Source organism: Erpetoichthys calabaricus, chromosome 11 (genome assembly GCF_900747795.2).
Source record: "Erpetoichthys calabaricus chromosome 11, fErpCal1.3, whole genome shotgun sequence".
Taxonomy (NCBI): Eukaryota; Metazoa; Chordata; class Cladistia; order Polypteriformes; family Polypteridae; genus Erpetoichthys; species Erpetoichthys calabaricus.
The window spans coordinates 93,351,557-93,370,513 of NC_041404.2; the positions used below are offsets into that span (position 1 = coordinate 93,351,557).

At 37.6% G+C, this 18,957-nt stretch overlaps 1 protein-coding gene across 1 annotated transcript in view; it reads right to left on the reverse strand.

Moving 5' to 3' along the window:
- LOC114642651 (circularly permutated Ras protein 1-like) overlaps positions 1–18,957 on the reverse strand; it is a 334,580-nt gene that overhangs the window by 61,061 nt on the left and 254,562 nt on the right. The window contains exons 16-19 of the mRNA XM_051933702.1: positions 13,516–13,628; positions 12,624–12,735; positions 12,187–12,327; positions 11,912–12,005 (exon numbers count right to left, since the gene is read on the reverse strand). Coding sequence (XP_051789662.1) covers positions 11,912–12,005; positions 12,187–12,327; positions 12,624–12,735; positions 13,516–13,628 — 460 coding nt within the window. The remainder of the gene's footprint in view (positions 1–11,911; positions 12,006–12,186; positions 12,328–12,623; positions 12,736–13,515; positions 13,629–18,957) is intronic.

Here is an 18,957-nt window from a genome sequence, read left to right on the forward strand (position 1 = left end):
CGCGGTTCTCAAGTGCTTTATTTTGAGTAACTTGGCCGTTTCCTTGAACGTCTCCGAGGTAAACGGCGTCCCTTGGTCCGTAAGGACTTCTTTAGGGATTCCAACTCGCGCAAAGACCTCCATTAATGCCCGTGCGATTGCTTTAGAATTAGCTGAGCACAATGGGACAGCTTCTGGATATCGGGTTGCATAATCCACGAGGACTAATATATATTTATGTCCTCGGGCCGAGGGTTCCAGGGGTCCCACTATGTCGACCCCTATCCTTTCAAAGGGGACATCAATTAAGGGGAGGGGAACGAGAGGAGCACGGTCCCTCCTAGGAATTTGCCGCAGCTGACATTCCGGGCACGAAACACAGAAGCGGCGAACCTCCTCGTTAATTCCCGGCCAATAAAAGCGGAGCTTAATACGCTCTAAAGTTTTTTCGGTGCCCAGGTGGCCTCCTAGGAGATGGGCGTGCGCTAACTCACAAACTTGCCGCCGGAAAGTTCGTGGAATTAGCAGCAACTTCCGCACTCCCCCCTCGTGTTCACTGACCCGATATAATAAGTCATTTTCTAACACAAAGTGGGGTCCTTGTGGCATGGGCTGATTGGTGCGTTGGCCGTTGGCGAGGACTACTACATTCTTCGCAAACTTGAGGGAATCATCATTCCACTGCTCCCTTCTAAATGATGCCGGTGTTTGTCTGAATTGAAAGCTCAGATCTGAGAGAGGGTCTGGGCTGACCTCAAGGGGCGGAGAGTCATCCCGCTCTGGTGAGGTGCGGACTGATGACGTATTCGCCCGCGACGGGCCGGGAAGCTCTCCGTCCTCCTCGGGGTTTCCCATATCTCTCTCCACCGGCTGCGTACACGGTGTGGAGACAACCTGAGACGGTGTATTCCCATCGGTTACTAGGCCTAATTTTGAATAAGGCGAGATCAGTACTGCACCGCTTTTAATGTCAGACCAGTCCCGCCCGAGAATCACCACACACGGGGGTTTTGGATGTACAGCCACAACGAGTTTTCGTAGTATCCCTCCGTGGCAGATGAAACACCGGGCGGAGTCATAGGCGCGGACATCTCCGTGTACACAGGTAATTCTGGTCTTTGTTTTTAACCACTGTTGCGGTAGTACATATCGGCAATCAACAACAGAAATGTTGCTGCCGGAATCAAATAAGGCTTCTACCTTGTGGCCATTTACTATGACCTCACCTTTATGAGCCAAAGCCAGGGGGTTTGAAAGCGCACACAACCCATCCCTCTCTCTCCACTTACATTCCGCCTCGCCTCCGAGCGAGGACCGCGCCCGCGGGATCGGGGACTCCGATGCAAACTCCGGTGTATGTCGAGAGGGCAGTGTAAGAGGGACGTAATCTCTACGGCTTCTACTTAAGGACCGTTCCGCCCTCTCAAATTGCGAGGCTGCCCTCGATGTTTCTATGAGCTCAATGAGCTCGTTTATGTTTGCAAATTCTCCCCAGACCGGCTGGGCGAAATGCTCTGGCAGGCTATTTATGAACAAAAAGCAGGCTACTTTTTTCACTATCTGAAAGGTGGTACATTCAGCGGGCCTTAACCAGCCGGCCACCTCTTCCCATAGAAGGTCTAGCTGTTCTTGGGTAGACCGTTCAGGGTTAAACCTCCAGTTTTTAATTTTCTTCACCTGCTGGTCTGGGGAATGTCCACCTTCCTCTGGGACCTCAGCCCCGGTGGAACGGACAGCTCTCTCCTCTGAGAGAGCATAATAAGTCCCCATCGTATCCCCCATAGAGACCAGCCCACGTCTGTGTGTCCCAACGACACTCTCCCTATCCAATTGAGGTGACCCAGAAATAGACAAAGGGAGCGGAGTCTGCACCGGTTCTTTCCGAAACCCGAGACGCACTCCCCACCCGAAAGCTCGGCCCAGGTACTCTCCCACCTGGACATGATTCAGGATTCCTCCCTCCTGCCGACTACGCCACTGTCAGAAGAACGACCAAAAGACATCGAGAAGGTTTGGGGCAGCCACCCATTTAATCGTTTATGGCTGCAAAAGCTATTAAATAATAGAGACATGTTCATTCAATCGAGTCCAAAACAGAACTGCCTTCCAGGTAGCAAGATGGCAGCTTTAAAGGCCAGTAGCGGAAGTGATGTCATCCCGACCGGAACCAGAAGTGACATCAGTGGCTGCCCCAGAGCTGGGTGGGATTTCCCTAGAATGGTCTGTAAAAGATCGAGAGGGAAAAATTAGTGCACTCCGCCCCCCCCCTGGTCTGGCATGGAACTACCTGTATTTAAGCCCTTTAGCTGTCTCCTAAACACACGTGTGTGACAATATATATATATATGTATGTATGTCTATATATAAATATGTAAGCTTATAAGTACTGCCTTACTTCTCTTTAAGAAAGGAAGATGTAATGCTACTTGATTTAAACGATTCCATGTCTTCCTGGGTTTGCTTAGCTTATTGTCAATATCTTTACACGTTTTTTTAAGACTTATTGACTGAAACGGGCTTTCACGAAAAAAGTTAGGGCTTTGCTACAGGATACACCCTCCACAAGTTAAGCAAGTAAAAATAAAATATATATTTCTGTTTTATTTAAACCTTTTAAGTTCGTATGCATAGCCCCATTTGGCTGTTTAATTTTTTTTTTTCTTTCTTCAGTAATATTTAATCTCCTTAAAGAAAAAGAACATATCCATTTTACTTTTTTTGTATCTCTTTAGTAATATTTTAGTGTAAAAGGATAACCAGTATTTAAACCTTTTATGTTACTTTATACATTTATTTTACACAATGTTGAAAAATTAATAAGAAAGCTACATATTTTGGCAGCTGCTGCTTTAATTTTCAATGAAATGAAAAAAGCTCTCCAAGAGAAAACGTCAATGAAGAAGAAACAGTTTGCACTATCTAAAAATGAGAAACCCTCATTTATAAAAGTTTGCTGCAGATGACTTAACTGAAAATAAATGAATAGTTCCTATGTGTATAATACATATTTATCTATTTTACTTATGCCTTTATTCCAGCAACTTACAACATCTGAGGTACAATTTGTTACATTACTTTTGTTTTTTGCAGCACAGGCAGGTGAAGTGACTTCCTCAGGGTCACACAGTGGTGTCAGTACCAGGATTTGAACTGACAAGCTCCGGGTTTACTGAAATATTACTGAAGAAAGAAAAAAAAACGAAAACGGGCAAATAGGGCTATGCATACAGATGTCCATCCATCCATTATCCAACCCGCTATATCCTAAATACAGGAGCCAATAAGTAGATATGTATACATACAGTATATATATATATATATATATGTGAATGTATGTATGTATGTATATATATATATGTGAATGTATGTATGTATATATGTATGTCTATATTTATATATATATATATGTAGATATGTAAATTTGTATATGTATATATATATATGTATATGTGGATGTGTATATGTATATATACGTATGTATATGTAAATATGTGTATATGTAGATATGTATATATATGTATATATGTTTATGTATATATATAGTTACATAACCTCTTTAACACACTACTTCTCCGCTGCGAAGCGCGGGTATTTTGCTATATATAAATATATATATATATATATATATATATATATATATATATATAATATATATATATATATATATATATATATATATATATGACAGCAACACTCAAAACAATGACAACACAATTACATATATATATATATGTACATATGTATATATATATATATATATATATGTGTCAATCTATCTATGTATGTATGTCTAGATATATATATATATATATATATATATATATATATATATATATATACATATATATATATATATATATGTACATATGTATATATATGTGTATATATATCTAGATGTGTATATATGTAGCTATGTAAATATTTATATATATATATATATGTGTCTGTGTGTGTATATATATATATATATATATATGTATATATATATATATATATATATGTATATATGTATATTTATATATGTATATATATGTGGATGTGTATATGTATATATATATGTAGATATGTGTATATGTAGATATGTATATATATGTATATGTATATATATGTTTATGTGTGTGTGTGTGTGTATATTATATATATAAAAGACAGCAACACTCATAACAATGACAACACAATTACATTGACAATCATGTTACGTTATTTTTAAAATGTTTCCTTTTTTTTTCATAACCTCTTTAACACACTACTTCTCCGCTGCGAAGCGCGGGTATTTTGCTAGTATAAAAATAAAATAGAAATGTCTTTGTAAAATAAAAACTAAATTAAAACTAAAAATACACGATGAAGGAAAACTAAAACTAAACTAAAATATAGAAATAAAAATGCAAAACTATAATAAGCTTGGTTTCCTCCAAGGGGATTATGGATTGACATCTAAACACTGGATAGAGAGCAGGCAATAATCTTACGTGGTCTGCCCCTGCAGAAGCAACCTTAAGTTCAGCTAAACTTCCAAGGCACATTTTGACTTTAGTTTGAACAAGCCCAAAAACGGGGAGCTGACGAAGATAACTGTATTTACCTTAAAACTAAAGCAAAATTCCTACAAACAGGAGGGTCACCGTCACCCTCTAGCTTGTACACAAAAAGGGCAAAAATGACAAGAATAGGTAATAAAGCAGAAAAGCACAAGAGACCAGAAAAGAGGCAAAAAATCAGGTGCCCAAAAGGCAATCCACAGCATACAAGACCCAATACAGAGTCCAAAATTAGGATCCAAGAAAACATCCATCCATTTTCCAACCCGCTATATCCTAACACAGGGTCACGGGGATCCAAGAAAACAAGGCAAGAAAATAATAATAAAAAAACACAGCAAACCCAAACAGCAAAACTAATACTTACAAAACTCCAACCAACACAAAATTATTTTCTCTACAGTGAATTTTCTCTAAGTTTAAATAGCCTGAGGGTGGGCTCAGGAGTGGTGACATCAAGGAGGCACCTCGTCTCAAAGAACAGGCTACAGAACTACATTTAAAGCAACAGTACATCACTATTACATTACATATTAAACCAATAGAAATACTATAAAGATATGAGAAATAATAATTTAAAACAAACTAAAACACCAATAAAATATAAAATACACATAAAATACACTGAAACCCTACGCATGACAAGCAGTTGTGTGTGTGTACTCTGGCATTGTCCTGCTGTAGGATGTGTGAGCAGACAGTCTCTGAAAGACTGCTTTGCTCTGAGGACTTCAAGAACTTGGTCTGTCTTTGTCCTGTTACTGATCTGAGCATTGAGTCAGCATGAGTGGCAGATCTGAAACAATCTTTTACATGGACATGTCTGATGTATCTGCCCTTCTCTGTCATAGTCACTTGAGGGAAACAAGATCTTAGATGGTCATCCGTTTAGCCAGTCTGCTGAAATCTTAAATGCATGATCTCTATAGTACTTGGCAACACTGCCATATGACATACCTGCCTAGTCCTTTCCCTAGCCTGGTGATATAAGAGGTATTATGTAACATAAAGAAAATTGTATAGTATTTGTCTTGCTGTGAACTAAGCTTTGAAGTAAAGTCTTTTTAAAGGTGACTCAATCAGGCATTGTTCCACCTGGACCTCTTTGGATAAATGTGCACTGAACAAGCTTTTGTGTGTTTGACAAGTTGTAATTCCTCCCTGCACAAGCTATATTGCTGGTCAGAGGGCTAAGAAAACTTGCCAAGTTTCTATAAACGTACAGAGGTTATAACTTTATTTTTTCCATTTCAAAATGTTCTGTTTCTTTTTCCATCAGTTAGATTTATTTGAATTAGTTAGTGCTATTTACAACCCAGCCACAGGGCCCAATGTGTTTCTTTATGCCGGTACCAAGCCCGGGTAAATGGGGAGGGTTATGTCAGGAAGGGCATCTGGTGTAAAATTTTGCCAGATCAATATGTGGACAACAATATAATTTTCCATACTGGATAGGTCGAGGCCTGGGTTAACAATGGCCCCTACCAGTAGTGTTAGCCAATGGGGTGCTGGCGGAAACTGGGATACTGTTGGACAAAGAAGGAGAAGAAGAGGGGGGAGATGTGTCAGGAGGCAGGAGGACAGGAGGAAGGTAAAGAGAGTGGAACTAAGATGAGATCAGACAGAGATGCAAGTACATTCAGGAAGCACAAAGGAGGAGGACTCGCTCTCTATGTTAATACACGGTGGTGTAACTCTGGACATGTTAACGTCAAAGTCTCCACTTGCTGCAAGGACATCGAACTGTTGGCCGTAAGTTTGTGGTCCCTATTACTTGCCCAGAGAATTTGGACACGTCGTTGTTGTCATCGTGTACATCCCTCCTCGGGCGGACGTGGAGACAGCGAGTGACATCATCCATTCTGCTGTTGCTAAGTTACAAACGCAGCACCCTGAGGCATTTGTGCTAATCGCTGGAGACTTTAACCATGTGACACTAGACAAAACATTACCTGCCTTCTCCCAGTATGTGGACTGTAACACCCAGGGAAATAAGACTATTGATTTACTGTATGCAAACATTAAAAACGCATACAGCACCACCCCGCTGCCTGTGCTTGGCAAAGCAGATCATAACCTGGTTCTGCTTCAGCCTCACTACAAACCAAAAGTGAGGGTCCTACCTACAACCACAAAAAGGACCTGTACCGATTGGCTAGACAGAGGGACAAAGTTGGGAAAGATGTGCAGCAGGTTACAGTGATAAAGGATAAATCGAGGAGGGTATGTTGATCAGATGGAAGGAGTACTTTGAGAGGCTGATGAACGAGAGAGAGAGAAGGTTGGATGATGTGGAGCTAGTGAATCGGGATTAGCAAGGAGGAAGTAAGGACAGCTATGAAGAGGATGAAGAATGGAAAAGCAGTTGGTCCAGATGACATACCCATGGAAGAATGGAGGTGTTTAGGAGAGATGGCAGTAGAGTTTTTAACCAGACTGTTTAATGGAATCTTGGAAAGTGAGAGAATGCCTGAGGAGTGGAGAAGAAATGTACCAATTTTTAAGAATAAGGGGGATGTGCAGAGCTGTAGTATCTACAGGGGAATAAAATTGATGAGCCACAGCATCAAGTTATGGGAAAGAGTAGTGGAAGCTAGATTAAGAAGGGAGGTGAGCAGCAATATGGTATCATGACAAGAAACAGCACCACAGATTAGATGTTTGCTCTGTGGGTGTTGATGGAGAAATATAGAGAAGGCCAGAAGGAGGTGCATCCATCTTTGTGGACCTAGAGAAAGCAAATGACAGGATGCCTTGAGAGGAGTTGTGGTATTATATGAGAAAGTTGGGAGTGGCAGAGAAGTATGTAAGAATTGAACAAGATACATATGAGGGAAGTGTGACAGTGTTAAGGTCTGGGGTAGGAGTTACGGATGCATTCAACGAAGTAGGATTACATCAGGGATTGGCTCTGAGCCCTTTCTTATTTGCAATGGTGGTGGAAAGGTTGACAGATGAGATTAGACAGGAGTCCCCGTGGACTATGATGTTTGCTGATGACACTGTGATCTGTAGCAAGAGTAGGGAGCAGGTTGAGGAGACCATGGAGAGGTGGAAATATGCTCTAGAGAGGAGAGGAATGAAGGTCAGTAGGAACAAGACAGAATACACGTGTGCAAATGTTAGGGAGGTCAGTGGAATGTTGAGTTGGAGCAGGGAGTAGCGTTGGCGAAGGTGGATGAGTTTAAATACTTGGGAACAATAGTATAGAGTAACGGGGATTGTGGAAGAGAGGTGAAAAGAGAGTGCAGGCAGGGTGGAATGGGTGGAGAATAGTATCAGAAGTAATTTGTGACAGACGGGTATCAGCAAGAGTGAAAGGGAAGGTCTACAGGAGGGTAGTGACACCAGTTATGTTATATGGGCTGGAGACGGTGGTGCTAACCAGAAAGCAGGAGACAGAGCTGGAAGTGGCAGAGTTACAGCTGCTAAGATTTGCATTGGGTGTAAAGAAGATGGACAGGAGTCAGCTCAGGTTGGACAGTTTGGAGACAAAGTCAGAGAGGCAAGATTGCATTGGTATGGACATGTGCAGAGGAGAGATGTTAAATATATTGGGAAAAGGATGCTAACACATCCTACACATAAAGCAGGTCATACGTTAGACTTCGTGATTACTAAAGAACTAAAAGTTGATATAAAGCAGGTCATTGATACAGGTCTATCAGACCATTTTCTTCTACTTTTTAATATAGTAATAATGATAGGAAACACTCATGAGAAGCATATTGTTAAAAAACGCTTCTTTGACTCATCAGCAGCTTTAAAACTTACAAATATTCTAAGCAATCAGTCCGTTTATAGTGCCAACTATAATAGCGAGGATAATGTAAATAGTAAGGTGGAAAGATTTAACACTAAAGTGAGAGCTGCTGTTGACATAGTTGCACCTAAAAAGACAGTTAAAAAATCTTCTAGCATTGTTATACCATGGAAGACCCAAAGAGTGTTTGATTTAAAGAGAACATGCCGTAGAGCTGAGCGTAAATGGAGGAAGACTAAACTAACTATCCACGATGAAATATTAAAAGTTAAAATAACAGAATACAATAACACAGTCCGTCTTGAGAGGCGCTGCTATTTCTCTAAGATTATAAATAACAATGCTAGCAATCCCAGAGTCTTATTCTCTACAATTGATCGTCTGCTAAACCCAGGTAACTCAAAGGAATGCCTCTGAAGTACTTCCAGTAAAACCTGTGAGGCTATTGCTGTATTTTTCAATCAAAAAATTAATGATACTAGAAATAACATAATATATCTCCCCAACACTATCCTAAACCCCAGCATTCCGTTATAAACAAATTAAACTCTTTCACTAGGATAGATTTACCTGATTTACATAAAATAATTTCTCAACTGAAACCCTCCACCTGCGTCCTTGACCCAATACCAACAAATTTTTTCAAAGAAGTATCGGGCGTGCTAATTGATAATGTTCTTGACATAGTAAATTCGTCATTAGATACGGGGGTCTTCCCAGACTGTCTTAAGACTGCTGTAGTTAAACCCCTACTTAAGAAACATAATCTCAACCCCTCGGCTCTTGAAAATTATAGACCCATCTCTAACCTGCCTTTCTTAAGTAAAATTCTGGACAAGGCAGTCATTATGCAGTTAAATGACCACCTCAATAAACATGCTATTCTTGATAAATTTCAGTCGGGTTTCAGAACAAATCACAGCACAGAAACTGCACTCGTTAAAGTAGTAAATGATTTGCGGGTAAATGCAGACAGAGGCCATTTATCTGTTCTCATCCTCTTAGATCTGAGTGCCGCATTTGACACCATTGATCATAATATTCTTAGAAATCGCCTTAGTCAATGGGTGGGCCTCTCTGGCAGTGTCTTAAATTGGTTTGAATCCTACCTGGCAGGGAGAAAATTCTTTGTTAGTTGTAGTAATTACAACTCAAAGACACATGATATCCGATATGGTGTTCCACAAGGCTCTATCCTGGGTCCGCTGCTCTTCTCAATCTACATGCTTCCGTTAGGTCAGATTATCTCAGGGCACAACGTGAGCTACCACAGCTATGCTGATGACACACAGCTGTATTTATCAATAGCACCTGATGACCCCGATTCTCTTGATTCACTAACACAATGTCTGACTTGTATCTCAGAATGGATGAATAGTAACTTTCTCAAGTTAAATAAAGAGAAAACTGAAATCTTAGTGATTGGCAATAATGGATACAATGAGGCTATTAGTAATAAACTGGATACATTAGGATTAAAAGTAAAGACGGAGGTAAAAAACTTAGGGGTAACTGTTGACTGTAATCTAAATTTTAAATCGCATATTAATCAGATCACTAGGACAGCATTTTTTTCACTTAAGAAACATAGCAAAAGTTAGACCTCTTATATCATTGAAAGATGCTGAGAAATTAGTTCACGCATTTGTTTTCAGTCGACTAGATTACTGTAACGCACTCCTCTCAGGACTACCCAAAAAAGACATAAATCGTTTGCAACTAGTGCAGAATGTAGCTGCTAGAATCCTAACTAGGAAAAGAAAATCTGAGCACATCTCTCCAGTTTTGATGTCACTACACTGGTTACCTGTGTCATTCAGGATTGACTTTAAAATTCTGCTTATGGTTTATAAAGCCTTAAATAATCTCGCCCCATCTTATATATCAGAATGTCTGACACCTTATATTCCAAATCGTAACCTCAGATCCTCAAATGAGTGTCTCCTTAGAATTCCAAGAACAAAACTTAAAAGAAGTGGTGAGGCGGCCTTCTGCTGTTATGCACCTAAAATCTGGAATAGCCTGCCAATAGGAATTCGCCAGGCTAATACAGTGGAGCACTTTAAAAAACTGCTGAAAACACATTTTAACATGGCCTTCTCATAACTTCACTGTAATTTAAATCCTGATACTCTGTATATCCAACTCATTATAATAACTATTCATGGTGGCTCTAAAATCTGTACTAACCCTTACTCTCTCTTCTGTTTTCTTTTCCAGTGTCCTTTTGGTGGTGGTGGTGAGGCAGGAGGAAAAGAGGAAGGCCTAAGAGGAGGTTTATACAGTAGATGTTGTGAGAGAGGACATGCAGGTGATGGGTGTAATACAGCAAGATGCATAGGACAGGAAGTTATGGAAAAAAGATGATCCGCTGTGGATACTCCTAACGGGAGCAGCTGAAAGAAGAAGCAGAAGTTAATGCTATTTGCAAGTGTTTAATACAGAGGTGTGCAAAAGTGTTCAATCTCCTTGAAAGTCATCATCATTTTCTGCATGAAAAAAGATTTGTACACTATTTATCCTTTCAGCATTTTAGTGTGAACTCTTATGCTGTAATAATACATTTATAAAGTCAAAATAAACAATTTTCTGTAGATATTTAATTGCCACAGTATATCTTAAAATCAATTTAATATTTCTAAGTATAAAACTGTCATGTTAAATTTAAAGTGGAATGGAACAATAGTGGGTCCTGGGTTTGAATCTCACACATGGTCAATGTCTTTGCTGAGTATACACATTCTCTTTATGTGTGCATAGATTTTCCTTTAGGTATTATAGTGTGTTCTCCTCCAATATTTCAAAAGAGAGTTTAACAGGCCATGAGTGACTGAATGTGTGCATGATGTGAGGCCCGGCAATGGATTTGTGTCCACTCCAAAGGTCTTTAAACCTTCCATCAAATATTCAGAAGCATCCTAAAGTTGAAGAAATTTGCCAGTTTTAGTAGTAAATTCTGTCAAAGAAATATGATTTAAAGGTATCTTTTAAAACATATTTTTCTCAAAGTATTTACCAGTTTTAATTTTGACATTGAAGATGTATCAGTAATTGAAACTGTTACATCGTCTTAAGGATACTTTTCTTACATGTTGTCTTCTGCCGTTGAATTCTCTGTTATAAATAACAATAAGATGTAGCTAGACTCGGACAGTCAAGTTGTCTATTTATACTGAATAGTTTTTAAACAGTCATTCATTTTAAATAATGTAATTACTAGTTTAGCTGTATTTTGCTGTATTTGAATCAACAACTCTTTACAGTCCATAGTATGAAGTCTTATTTACAGTATCTTTTGAAGCACACTTTAATTGTACACTGCTCAGTTTTATTGATTTATAAATGCTGGTCTTTAACACTGAAGTGACCTTGTTTCTGCATACTTGGTCAAACCTTATAGTAAATAATACCATTTCTTTATATTTGGAATTACATAAACAATTGGGCAGAGAGATGCACTGAGTCAAGATGGAAAAGATAGATAGATAAGATAGATGGGTATTAAAAATAAAATTCAGCTTATTCAGTTCAGTTAAGATGTACTGTTATGACAGACAGACAGACAGATAGATAGATAGATAGATAGATAGATGCTTCTTTCACCTGACATCTGTCAAGTCCAGTTTACCTGTACATAATCATGAAGGTTTCCATACATAGGTGACATGGCATCCACCCATTCTTGATAGACTGCAGGTTCAGTGGAATTCTCCTGCTTTGCCCTATATTGAAGAAAAATTGTGTCAGTAGTTTCCTGTCTGAAGCTTGCATAAATTGTGTTTATCAATATGAGAAATGTTTGGTTTTTTTTTCTTTTTGTTCTGGCACTATGAAAAGAATCTGCAGATGAGAATCAAATATAACTCAAGAACCTGTGAGAAAACAAGAGGAAAAGCCACTTACAGAACTGCCTCAATCACAGCTTTGTGGCTAACTGCTTCTCTTTGAGCTTCTTCAAATTTGCCATCCATTGCAAGACGTGCACTAAGCTGGGAAGAGTGGACTTGTAGTACTGGGAGAGATATGGAACTTTCTACCACAGCACTACAAAGACAATAATAAAGAATAACATAAAAATAGTTTAATAAAGAACAAAAAAACCCCACTTCATTATGAAACATTTGTTCATTTTCTTATCCTGCTTTTTCAAAAGGGATTAAGTGGGATTTGGAGTCTATCTGAGACTCATCAGGTGCAATGCACTAATCATGTCTAGCTGGGGTACCATTCTATCACAGAGCAGCATGCAAGCACACACTCACTCACTCACTTGCTGATATTGTCTGGTTTCAAATATTCAAGCAACCTATATTACACTTCTTTAGTAAAGAAAGAACTACCTGTCTGTAGTGACTGGTCTGTATACAGTAAGAACTCGGACTCCCGCTTTTCCACCTGTTAGGCTGAACTTAACTTGCAGTTGCACGGGAATGGGGGACATTGAAAGGATGGCTGGAAAAAGTGAGAGATATTATGGTAACCTGAGAGTTAATGAATTGCGGTAGCTTGTTTAAATGTACAAATTTAAATGAAAATTTATACAGCAGAATTCATCCTAGCCAATGGCCCCATACTGCTAGCAAATGTGGGCTAGTGTATCAGCAACAATTAGAGTAATTTCACAAACAACCCATTAGAGATTTAAATAATAGTACATATATAGGAAATATTATACCAGAAAATTGTTGAATTCACTCATTTGATCAAGGAATTTAAATTTTATTCCTGTAATCTCTGTTCTTTATACAATTTGTGCAGTGTCAAAGGTTCATTATTAAATACAGTATAAACAATGTTTATTATAAATTTTTAAAAGTCAGTATATATTTTTCTATTTACTATTTTTGTATGCTATATGTAACCATGCCAGAAAAACACCTTTGATGGAAATAAAAACTTCAGCTCTTGTTAAGTTATTCAGTTTAAAATTATTTCCCTTGGTAACTTGGTTGCTGACATGAGATTTTTGCTTATTATCTACAGTACATAGTCAACTGAACATTTCTCTCTGGGAAATGTGAAATTCTCCCAATCACTGATATTAATTTTGGAAACAGGACATGTCAAATAAAAAAAAAAATTATTAGGTTTTTATAATAGCAATGGCAAATCAGAAACCAGTTTTTACAATAGCTCACCCCAATTTTTACAGATACAAGTAAAAAGGGCATATAATTACAGTATATGCCATGTCTAAACACATAAGCGAGTTCCAGATAAGTGATCTCTCACCCTGATACATTTCTTCTGTGGTCCCAAACTCAAATGTGATTTCTGTGTCCCTGGTCACATTGCCCACTGTCCGTAACAAAGTGCTGTCCTTGTTATCTTCATGCTTAAAATACCTGTGGGAGAGATTTTTGTTTCAGCAACCCACTGCACAAAACCTTTGCAACCCATTACTGTTAAATATTGTTAAATAGTAATTTGTGACCCACAGCAGCAACCCCCATCCCAATTTGGGTCGCAACCCATAGTTTAATCCCTTATTCCCTAAGGGGTTTTTACCATTATTCCACCTAAATTACATACCCAAAAATAAATGGCTGTTGGATTAGATTAGATTAAACTTTAAAAATCCCAGATGCATACAGCTGAAGAAACACAAAAACAAGGCTACATAGTCATTGGACAAATCATACAGCCAATCGATAAGCTGTATCAATCAAATTTAATAAGCACACCCGGAGAAAGCAATGAGTTGCATGATAGCAGTTATTATTCTGCTTGTGTAATAAAGGAGCTGCAAATGGTTAGAGGATAGTGAGTACAACGCTTTAAAATTTTAAAAGTGAATATTTATATGATTAAAAAAACCTTTGTTTACATCAACATCAACTAATAAAATTGACACTTAAGGAATCTCCCTCCAAAGAACTGGATTTCATAGTATATAACCAAGACATTTTTGTGATGCACAACCCAGTAATCAATTTTATTTTGTACCCAGTCTGTCAGCAGTCATTGTACTAATTAAAGATATCATATCCCATAGCATTGCAAAGTTTTTAAGTTTTACTATTTGGCACATTTTTTGTTTTATAGAAAAAAAAAATACACACTATATATCTCTCTGAAGCAACAAGTAAACAATTTGTAACTATGTACATATGATTACATACTCTTTCAAACTTTTACTATTTTTCATGCCATTCCTTGAGACAACTTATTTTTACCACTAGACACAGAGAAATATTACATTTTGTACAACAAATTGTGTTTTTTGTGCTGTAATTCACATATCTTCTCCTGCCATCTGTTGCAGTTGCCCCACAGAAGTTAAGTGTGTTTATATTTATTTATTTATTTTCCTATTGTTGCATTTTCTTACATTTCAGTGTGGGGTTAAAGTGGTGGGGATAATGCCTTTGATGGCAACCTTGGGTGCAGGGCAAGAAACAGCCATGCACAGGACACCACAGAGCTAGTCACACACACCAAACACACACACCTAAACCAGAGCCACTTTTGTGTCTTAGGCGGCTGTCACTGGGTCACAAGCATATGAGACTTGCTCATGGTATAATCATCCTCTCTCCACCCAGCATCCCAAATCAAAGGGATCAACAATTCCGTGCAATATTTTTTGTCTTGTTTCTAATTGCAATGGCTTCAATTCCTCTCACTTCCCCAGCCAAAGAAAAACCATTGTGTAAAATTAAAGTAACATATTACATGTAATATACACTTTGACACAGTAGTTACAATTTCCCTTCACATATTAGGCGTATTTAGTTGAAAGTTAAATAAATAAATAAGTCTTAGACATATCTAGTAAGTCTTCCTAAAAAAAGTCATAGTCTTACATAACAAAGATTTTAGTTAATATTAAAAGTTAAAGGAATTCATATCATTAAAAGCTTACTTTAAGTAATGAAGATAGTTAATAAAAGTTCCAGTGAAAATCAAACCAGCACCTTACTTTTCATCTAGATCTGTTAAGGACACTTGAATGTTTATGAGGATTAATTGTGAGATAAGTTGATTTAGGCTTCCAAGACCTACTTGAAAAGCAGCTAATTTATACTAAGACTAATAATTTGTGTTTTTATATACTAAGGGATAAAAAAGGAATGGTTCTTGGGCACATTTATATACTCACTTCCAGTGATGCCATGGCACCAGGTGCTGTGGTCATGTGACTAACAAAGGTAAGACAGTACCATATTTGTACTTAATAAATATTAATTATTTTGATGAAAAAATTACATGTTTATTCCTGAACATCTAAAACCTTGATTTATTAAAAACAGCTCATAAATCAAAACAAGACTGTTCCAGAGTGGTGAACATTACCATTAACCACTTTAGGAGCCAAAGTTCAAATTATGGGTTGTGTGGGGCATGTAGTTCACATTGTGGGTTTTTCTTAGGCTATTCAGTCTCCTCCACAGTCCAATGAGGTGCACATTAGGTAAACTGGCAATTGCAAATTAGTTCTATGTGAGTGTATGCGCCCTTCAATAAGCATGTTAAGGGGATTTGGAAAATGGGTGAGAGTTCATATGATGTTACAATTATACATTAATTGTATAACTAATAATAATTAGTTTTCTTGTTTCTTCGATCCAAATGTCATGTTGGTATCATGTTCAAAAGTTTTATTTTCATTGCTAAAGTCATCATCTTCCTGGACATTTTAGCTGCAGACCCACTTGCAATAGAACTAGAAACATACAATATTGCAGGTAACTAAATTGCAAAAACATCCCAAAATGTAGAGCATGGCTTAAAATAAGATTGTGCACACACACAGTATAAATAGGATACTGAGAAAGATGGAAATAGTAAAAGTTATCTATTTATTTTGGGTAAATCTGTAAATAAGTAAACCAGAAAAGAGTAGGGGTGACCATATTCCTGTGTTCAAAACACAAACAAAATAAAGGAAAAAAAAGATACAGGTTGGACTTGTCAATTCAGTCATACTACCATCTGTACTATTCCTCAACTGCCATAGACTAGAACTAAGATGATACTTTTTGACTATTAAATGTGAAAAATCTCACTGGTTTACTCCAATGTTTTCAGACTTAAATTAACTTTTCATTGAGTTTGGATTATTTAGGCTTTAAGGCCATACGATTAATCCAATAGTGAAAACTGTTCTTCCCTTGGTTATCTGCAAACAGCCAAGAAATTCTTGTCAGTCAGTGTATCAAACAGGGACATGTAGCTGTATATACTGTATATAAAAATTTTATTAAATGTTACTAAAATATATACAAAGGTTACTAAATATATATACAAAAATGTTATTAAAACTTCAAACTAGTAGGTCTGGGTGTCTATTCTAGAAGAACCGAACAAACAAAGAAAACAACTGAAGTGCCAGAGCAGTGTCTCAGGGCAAACTCAGGCACACTTCATCAAAAAGTGCAAATTTGGAGTTGCCAATGAACATCACACACATATTTGGGGTGTGAATGGGAAACCAGTGTCCTACTTACTAGCTACTCAGACTGCCCCAGGTCTAGATTTATATTCAGGAACCCATAGTTATGTAACAGTAGCATTAAACGCTGCACAGCATAATTTTATAAAATTTATTAACTTCAGTAAAAAAGTTACATTTAACTACACAGTAGTCTCATTGGTTTCAAACTGTAATAATTATTTTGCACAGCTAACAAACTGTGCACTTCATAAAGTGCAAAGTATCTCGTTCTTTCTCTCCCTGGAAAACAATTTAAATTTATAAAAAAAAGTCAACATATTTTTATTACTAGACAGGTGCTATGATAATTACATTTTCCAATCAATAATAAGGCTGCTGAAACACAGAAACAAAACATAATGCTAGGTTTACTTGATATATTAACGATTCTAGAAAGCTTTTAATAAAATGTATCCACTGAAGGATGAAGCTGTAGTGAGAAGCCAGGTTATTTACAGTTCATATACCATCAAAGTGCTGTTTGTGGTCATATAACACATACAACAACTGTGTGTGTATACACAAGAGATGGTAACTACAAAATAAAAATTAAACTTTGCACAAATAAATAAATAGTAGCTTAAAACCTCATAAAATCATCCAGCACATAACAACACATAGGTAATGTTTATTTATGACATAACCCTTCTTCCAATGCACATACTTCAAGCATGACCCTCTGGCTTGGTGGGGAATAAACAATGAAATCTAGTGAGCAAACAAGGAGCAACATTAAATAACACTTGTGAGAGCTCCTCATGACCCTATTCAACCAAATATTCCATTATTGTATCATACAATTCAAATTCACAAATAATTCTCCATTTTGACTGTGTGTGGAGTTGGATGGAAGTAATAGAGAAATGGCTTGAAAAAACAGGCTTTATCTGAGAAATCTAAAAGGAGAAGTGAAAATGAAAATGTGCTGGTTGGGTTAACTTATAAGTAACTGGAGCTATAGGCTTCAGAATAGAAAAGGGTCCAACAAATCTGGGTCCAAGTTTAAGATACGGTATGTTTACACTGTAACAGATTGAGGCTTTGTCCACCTCTTGAGCCCTCAGGTACCACTCTGAACACCAGGTGAATGTATAATAATTATTTATTTTTCTACTATACCGTGCACAAAGCACCCTCCACTCCACACTATTCATAAACAACAATAATAAATCAATAATACTCTCTCCTCCTCGCCCAGACACTTAATAATAATAATAATAATACATTTTATTTATATAGCGCCTTTCCCATGCTCAAGGCACTTACAGAATATAATAAAGAACGGCAGAATATACAGTATATAGCATTGTACAAACCAGATAAATAAATAAAGAAGATTAAGACAGTAAATTCTGAAAAAAAAACAGACAACATAATTGATGGTCTAGCACACATATACAGGTTACATTGGCATCTTCACAGAGAAGTAAACTGAGAGAAAGGTAATAAAGTCAAGTAGAGCTAAAAGCCTTCCTGAACAGATGAGTTTTGAGTTGTTTTTTAAAAGAATTCATGGAGTCAGCTGACCTGATTAATTTTGGTAGGTCATTCCAGAGTCTGGGCGCTATACAGCTGAAGGCCCTGTCACCCATGGAGTGTAGATTAGTGAGGGGCACAACAAGATTACCAGAATCAAAGGACCTTAGTGGGCGGGCAGGCACATAGTGATGGAGGAGGTCACTGATGTAGTTTGGTGCGAGGTTATTTAAAGCTTTGTAGGTTATTAGTAGGATTTTATATTCGATTCTGTAGGACACAGGGAGCCAGTGAAGACGGAGCAGGATGGGTGTGATGTGCTCGCTGCTGCTGGTTCGAGTAAGGACTCTTGCAGCTGAGTTTTGAATAAGCTGGAGCTGTGATATAAGATTAGAAGGGGCACCTGCCAGTAGGGAATTACAATAATCGATGCAGGATGTGATAAAAGCATGGACAAGTTTCTCAGCATTAGAGAAGGAGAGGAAGGAGCGAACACGGGATATGTTACGGAGGTGAAAGTAAGAAAGTTTCTTAATGTGATTTATGTGGGCGGAATAAGTGAGGGAGGAATCAAAAATGACACCAAGATTTTTTACAGTAGAGGCAGGTCTGATGAGATCACCGCCAAGATGTACTGGGAATGAGCTCATTTTACTAAGTTGCATTTTAGTCCCAATTTGCAGGAGTTCAGTTTTATTGCAATTTAATTTTAAAGAGTTCTGCTCCATCCAGGTTTTAATTTCATTAAGGCAGGTTGTGAG